The sequence below is a fragment of the Salvelinus fontinalis genome, chromosome 39 (genome assembly GCF_029448725.1).
Source record: "Salvelinus fontinalis isolate EN_2023a chromosome 39, ASM2944872v1, whole genome shotgun sequence".
NCBI classification, from domain to species: Eukaryota; Metazoa; Chordata; class Actinopteri; order Salmoniformes; family Salmonidae; genus Salvelinus; species Salvelinus fontinalis.
Genome location: NC_074703.1, coordinates 19,116,668 through 19,123,893, shown reverse-complemented (window position 1 = coordinate 19,123,893; position 7,226 = coordinate 19,116,668). Strand labels below are relative to the sequence as shown.

Genomic DNA, 7,226 nt, shown 5'->3' with positions numbered 1-7,226 from the left:
GCTCTCCATTCAGGGGTACTGCACTGCAGATAACCCTTTGCCTCTCAACATGTGTTCGTGTATCTGGGGGTGTTGGGAAAGGCAGAAGACAAAATGACCATTCTATCCAATGGACAACAAAGTTGGATTGTAATCTATTCTGGTTTCCCAGACTCACATTAACCCTCCTCCTGGATTATTAAACCTAGTCCAGGACTACGGAGCAGTTTAAACCTAGTCCCGAGGGCCGTATATCTCAAGCGTCTCAGAATAGAAGGGCTGATTTAGGATCAGTTTAGCCTTTTACATCATAATGAATAAAATTATTAATCATCTTGACAAATTGAAAATGTTAACGTATTTTGAAATGGTATTGGCTTGCTGATTCCCTCTAATTGAAGAGATGTGGTAATAAATAGCTTCTAGCAGTGGAACTTTGCAGATAGAAATGTCATGAATAGAGCAACATTTGTGCCATACTGAACGCACCACGGAAGGAGAGAGAAACATTTTAACAAGTTAATAGCATAATTACCTATTAGTAATTTAATAGGATCTTTGTGGTTAAAATCTTGACAATAGATCAGACATAATGATTTATTCCAGTTTATCTTTGATTACATCAACAAGGTCAGACACACCGGCAGAGAAATAGTTTGATGAATTTATCGGGAACTGAACCTCTAGCGAACAGTAGAGGAGCAGCAGCACAGGATTTTAAAGGCAGGACCTCAACAGACATACAGCCATCCATGAGATGAACTCTCTAGGTGTAATTTGAAGGAAGTTGCTAACTAGCGTCCATTGCATTAACACAAGTTAGCAATCGCTCGTGAAACTACCTTATGCTTCCTTCAAACTGCACGCAGAGACATACAAATGGTATCCATGAGTTCATTGGACTCTGAGTAAGTAGAAAAAAGGATTGCAAAAATCACACACTATCCCTTTAAAATGTCAAGCTTAATTGCCAAAATCACTTTAAAAAGACAATCCTCCGGTGATAAAAAAAAAGGTTCCTGTTGAAAAGCAATATCCCAAGTATAAATACAGAGACTGGAGTAGGCCTTTAAAGGTAATTTCTGATTGAGCCGCGAACGCAGGAACATTTCCATTAAAGGCTGCATAGCCGACAAAGGGCGATGGGATTTAATCCTGGTCTCAGTCCGTGTCATACTAATAAAACTAACACCAGCATATATGGAGGGTACAAAGTCATTTTATAAATTAATTCACTATCCTAGAGGACTGGTCCTGATAGATCTCATAGGAAGTTCACCTGGTATGGAATAGGAAAATGTTGGTCCTTGTTTAGAAATTATACAATAACATTGGCCTGGTACCAAATGTTACTTAGTGCAGTAGTACTAGGGCAGGCGCTTTCAAAGTCTGAGACAGTGGGCCTCCATTCAGAGAACATCAAGACAACCGCGCCCCAAAAGCTGGGACACCTCTTTTTTAAAACGTATTTATTCATTATTAGAGAACTGAATACAATTTGATTTGGAATTCCTTAGATGAAACTCTGGCAGAAGCGTGCCTCACACTTTGAAAACCTCTACTAGGGATGACAGAGGATGTTTGTAGGAAGAATTGATTCCTGATCAGTACGGTCGTTGGGTCTCCTGTACGATGTGCGTGTCTCTCACTGCTCGTTCCTCCACTCTGGTTCGATCTGCTGCTGAACCTCACTCTCCTCTGTCTCCACTGGATGTGTGTGAGTGAGAGACAAACAGTTAACTTCCAAAAGGAAACATTGATTTTATATTTTTGAACAGTTTGAAGTGTACGTTTGTCTGTGTGTGTTACCGTGGGGATCAGCCTGTAAACAGAGGGCAGCTAGGCGTTCCACCACCTCCTCCTCTCCCTCAGCCTGGGAGGAGTCAAACCCTGTCTTCCCCCCCGACAAGGAACAGAACTGGAGGAAACTGGAGGGAGAGAGAAGGGGGAGTGAGAGAGGGGTTAGGGTTCCTTAGTTGATTAATTCGTACAGTTTAAGAATGTGAAATGTCAGAATAATAGTAGAGAGAATGATTTATTTCCGCTTTTATTTCTTTCATCACTTTCCCAGTGGGTCAGAAGTTTACATACATTCAATTAGTATTTGGTAGCATTGCCTTTAAATTGTTTCACTTGGGTCAAGCTTCCCACAATAAGTTGGGTGAATTTTGGCCCATTCCTCCTGACAGAGCTGGTGTAACTGAGTTGGGTTTGTAGGCCTCATTGCTCGCACATGCTTTTTCCGTTCTGCCCACAAATGTTCTATAGGATTGAGGTCAGGGCTTTCTGATGGCCACTAATAACTTGACTTTGTTGTCCTTAAGCCATTTTGCCACAACTTTGGAAGTATGCTTGGGTCATCGTCCATTTGGAAGACCCATTTGCAACCAAGCTTTAACTTCCTGACTGATGTCTTGAGATGTTGCTTCAAAATATCCACATAATTTACCCTCCTCATGATGCCATCTATTTTGTGAAGTGCACCAGTCCCTTCTGCAGCAAAGCACCCCCACAACATGATGCTGCCACCCCGTGCTTCATGGTTGGGATAGTGTTCTTCGGCTTGCAAGCCTCCCCCTTTTTCCTCCAAACAGAACGATGGTCATTATGACCAAACAATTCTATTTTTGTTTCATCAGACCAGAGGACACTTCTCCAAAAAGTACAATCTTTGTCCCCATGTGCAGCTGCAAACCGTAGTCTGTCTTTTTTATGGCAGTTTTGGAGCAGTGGCTTCTTCCTTGCTGAGCGACCTTTCAGGTTATGTCGATATAGGACTCGTTTATATAGATACTTTTGTACCTGTTTTATCCAGCATCTTCACAAGGTCCTTTGCTGTTGTTCTGGGATTGATTTGCACTTTTCGCACCAAGGTACGTTCATCTCTAGGAGACAGAACGTGTCTCCTTCCTGAGCGGTATGACGGCTGCGTGGTCCCATGGTCTTTATACTTGCATACTGTTGTGTTTACAGATCAAATTGGTACCTTCATGCGTTTGGAAATTGCTCCCAAGGATGAACCAGACTTGTGGAGGTCTACACATTTTTTTCTGAGATCTTGGCTAATTTCTTTTGATTTCCCCATGATGTCAAGCAAAGAGACACTGAGTTTGAAGGTAGGCATTGAAATACATCCACAGGTACAACTCCAATTGACTCAAATGATGTCAATTAGCCTATCAGAAGCTTCTAAAGCCATGACATAATTTTCTGAAATTTTCCAAGCTGATTAAAAGGCACAGTCAACTTAGTGCGTGTAAACTTCTGACCAACTGGAATTACTTGTGTCATGCACAAAGTAGATGTCCTAACCGACTTGCCAAAACTATAGTTTGTTAACAATACATTTGTGGAGTGGTTGAAAAATGAGTTTTAATCAGTCCAACCTAAGTGTATGTAAACATACGACTTCAACTGTATTTTATATTCGTTCTTCAAAGTAGCCACCCTTTGCCTTGATGACCGCTTTGCACACTCTTGGTAATTCTTATTTACAATGACGGCCTACCCCGGGCCAACATTGGGCCAATTGTGTGCCGCCCTATGGGACTCCCAATCACAACCGGATGTGATACAGCCTGGATTCAAACCAGGGACTGTAGTGACGCCTCTTGCACCGAGATGCAGTGCCTTAGAACACTGCGCCACCTGAGCAACAGGACCTTCATTGGACAACAGTGTGTTTTATTCAATTATTTGGTGACGTGAATATATTTAGTATAGTCTTATCTAAAAAGGATAGCTTTTTAGTTTCACTATTTTTATTTAAAAATTTACTAAAGAATATGGTCCTCCACTTCTTCCTCTGAAGAGCCTCCACTGGTACCTACCTTCCCCAGGTGGGGTCTCCTCTCAGCATTAAGGGTTAGGGGTCAGGACATCCCTGCCCCATGTGGGGTCTCCTCTCAACCCTAAGGGTTTATTTTATTTAACCTTCATCTAACTAGGCAAGTCAGTTAAGAACAAAATTCTTATTTTACAATGACGGCCTACCCCAGCCAAACCCTCCCCTAACCCGGATGACGCTGGGCCAGTTGAGCCCCGCCCTATGGGACTCCCGATCACGGCCGGTTGTGATACAGCCCGGGATCAAGCCAGTGCCTGTAGTGACGCCTCTAGCACTGAGATGCAGTGCCTTAGACCGCTGCGCCACTCGGGTTAGGGTCAGTACGTACCTGCCCCAGGTGGGGTCTCCTCGCAGCACTAAGGGGTTTCCCACCACGATCAGCAGGGCTTTGGCTCTGGTCACCGCCACGTTGAACCTCTGGACACATAGAGAGCAGGTGGTCAGCACTGTCACTGTGGTGTGTGTGTAGATCAAACTGTTTATGCACAAAAGTATATTCTTAGTGAACGCTGTGTGTTCATATTCAGTCAATTTTAGGTCCCGCAGGCTGTCAACACATAATAATGCCACAAAAGTGCATTCTAATAATGTAAAAGGCCCTTAGTTGATACTAACAGATTGTGTTCTATACCAATTTGAAGCGAGAAAAGTTATTTGTTTGATAAGATCACAGATTTTCTCAAGGGATCCCATATAGGGTCCAAACTCCAAATTTGGGAACCACTGTTGTTGATACGTGTGTGTGTGTGCGGGCTGTTTGTGCATTACAGTATACTGTGACACTGCCACATATAACAGTGCACAAATCAAGTGATATTATGAAAAATCACCATCGGGAAATTATATGAAATAATTCTCTGCCCTATGTTTAAATAATTCAATTTTGTATGAAAGATAGATGTGGCCTAAAATGAGCACTACCGCTTTAAGAAGTTCGCCCTGAAAATGTATTATACACACAAAAGTATGTGTGTAAGAAATTTGTGGATTCGGCTTGTTCAGCCACACGTGTTGCTGACAGGTGTGTAAAATCGAGGCCACAGCCATTCAATCTCCATAGACAAACATTGGCAGTAGAATGGCCCATACTGAAGAGGTCCGTGACTTTCAATGTGGCACCTTCATAGGATGCCACCTTTCCAACAAGTCAGTTCGTCAAATTTCTGCCCTGCTAGAGCTGCTCCGGTCAACTGTAAGTGCTGTAACTGTGAAGTGGAAACGTCTAGAAGTAACAACGGCTCAGTCACGAAGGGGTATGCCACACAAGCTCACAGAACTGGACCGCCGAGTGCTGAAGTACATTTTTACACACTGTGAAATGAATGGCGTCACATGATCAATGGCTTTGTCCATTCATATATACAGTCATTGGTCTCAATAGACTAAACCTTAACTTAACCAAAACAAAAAGGTCAAGTTGCAACATCCATTTTCGGACTTATGAATGATATCTACCCATTGATTCTTAAAGAATATAATTTAAAAAATGCCTCATGAGCCTAGTTCAATTGCGTACCCCATCAGGAACCAAAACATAAGCTCGTTTTACTCCAACGTTTGTAAACAATGCAAATATAAACAAACACTGTTTAGCCTCAAAACACGGTTCAAACTATCATTTTGATATAATGGCTGGTCAGTCCTTGCATCCATAGCTTTGTCTATGAATTTGAGCATGGTTAAATGTATCCAGGCCCATCCTGACCGCTTTTTTATTGATTCAATTGAGGATTCTTTAAGGGTACTGGCTGACTGAAAATGTTCATGGAATATTTGCGTTTGTGAAAACTATGCGTTGAATTACATTACTTGTAGATTGATTTTATTTATTTTTGTCGAAAAGTGTTTGTCGGGTTTATTAAAATACATATTACTCAATTGACAAATCACCTACTGCGTTCCTGTTGTTTTTTCTTGCTAGAAGTCCTCTTAAATTGTATATTAAGTGTGTATATGTATGTACCTTCTCATTTTTGACGAAACCAAGGCTGAAGTGTTGGTCTGTCTGGACGTACTTGGCGCTGCTGCGGACCGTCGAGACCAGAATCACCCTCCTCTCCTGACCCTGGAACTCCTCCACTGACCCCACCTAACAGACACGCACACCTAGTTTAGCTCCGTACACAGCCCCGCACACACACATGCCTCGCAATACGCATGGAAGGTGCGTCACAATAGCTCATCGTAAACAACATGTTATTGACATGGCAGCACTACCGTAGCTAGCAGAAGAGAGTGTAGGGGAGATTGTTACCAAACTGTAAACCACTTTAGCTAGCTGTTAGCTAAACATCCTGGCTAACTGTGGGGTGAAACAATTGACTTTTTTACTGTTAATTAGCCACAGCAAATATCTGTAGCCCTTTACACTCACAACCCATATACAGGTTGAAAATGGCAGACTTGGTCACTGATAAGTGCCTAAATTGGAACACAGTAAGATGCAATACATTGTCAGACCTCAGGGTCTCTGCTTTAAAGCGCTCTATGGGATTCAACTGACAGACGCTCTAAATGTGAGCACCAAGCACAACAACAAAATGCCCCAATCCCTAACGCAACTTTTTTGTTGTCTGAGAAAGGAGAATGCTGTAATTCAAGAGCACTTGATGTGTTCTGAAAGATGAGACATTGAGGATGATAATGAACACCACTTTTGATGTCAAACAAGCAAACCACACACCCCTGAGTACAAACGTGCACTTCACCTTTCCATACTTATAAAACTCACGTCATCTACAGGATCAACATTTAGGATCGCTATGTTTGATTTACAGTTACAAGGATGACATGACGTCATTTGTCCTGTCGTGAAGAAAATTGGCAGCGGAACACGCGTTTGAATGCTCTCGTGAATCCATTCTAAGCGCAGAAAAAAATGTTATATCTGTTTCTCTGAAGTGCCTTGTGAAAGCCTAGCACTAAGATGGTATTTTATAAATTAGCTAGTCATGTTGGCAATAGAATAAGCGTTCAAATGATGACCACCTGACCCAGATTGCGATTTATAAATGGACCGTTTTTGGATTGCGTAAACAGTATTTGTGTGATGGGGATGCAGGATTGTGTTCAAAACAAACAAATACTTGTGTGCCGTCTTAAGTACCTCAACGGCACAGCTAGGTAACAGCAAAAAAAAAGCACCTAATAGTTGAAGTCTCTTCCCTTGAGTCATAAAAGTGCATTGAAATGATTTAGTAACTATCCACACTCTGGAGAGGTGTAGCCACTTGAAGACACCAGGTAAACATCTTATTCAAACCCTTGTCATTTTTTTTAAAATATTCTTATTATGTTACCGAATGTATCCAGATTATTTCACTGTGGGGGGAGTAAAGTGCGAGTGTTAGTGTAGGGGGAGGCGGGAGGAGGTGCTGTGGGATTATTTAAGATACTCTTT

The 7,226-nt window shown here is 42.0% G+C and overlaps 1 protein-coding gene across 1 annotated transcript in view; it reads right to left on the bottom strand.

Annotated features, from left to right (window-relative positions):
• Positions 1-562: 562 nt before the first annotated feature.
• Positions 563-7,226, bottom strand: part of LOC129838298 (putative helicase mov-10-B.1) — a 31,101-nt gene continuing 24,437 nt past the window's right edge. Inside the window, exons 20-23 of the mRNA XM_055905189.1 lie at positions 5,790-5,915; positions 4,155-4,243; positions 1,789-1,907; positions 563-1,686 (exon numbers count right to left, since the gene is read on the bottom strand). Coding sequence (XP_055761164.1) covers positions 1,625-1,686; positions 1,789-1,907; positions 4,155-4,243; positions 5,790-5,915 — 396 coding nt within the window. The 3' untranslated portion in view covers positions 563-1,624. The remainder of the gene's footprint in view (positions 1,687-1,788; positions 1,908-4,154; positions 4,244-5,789; positions 5,916-7,226) is intronic.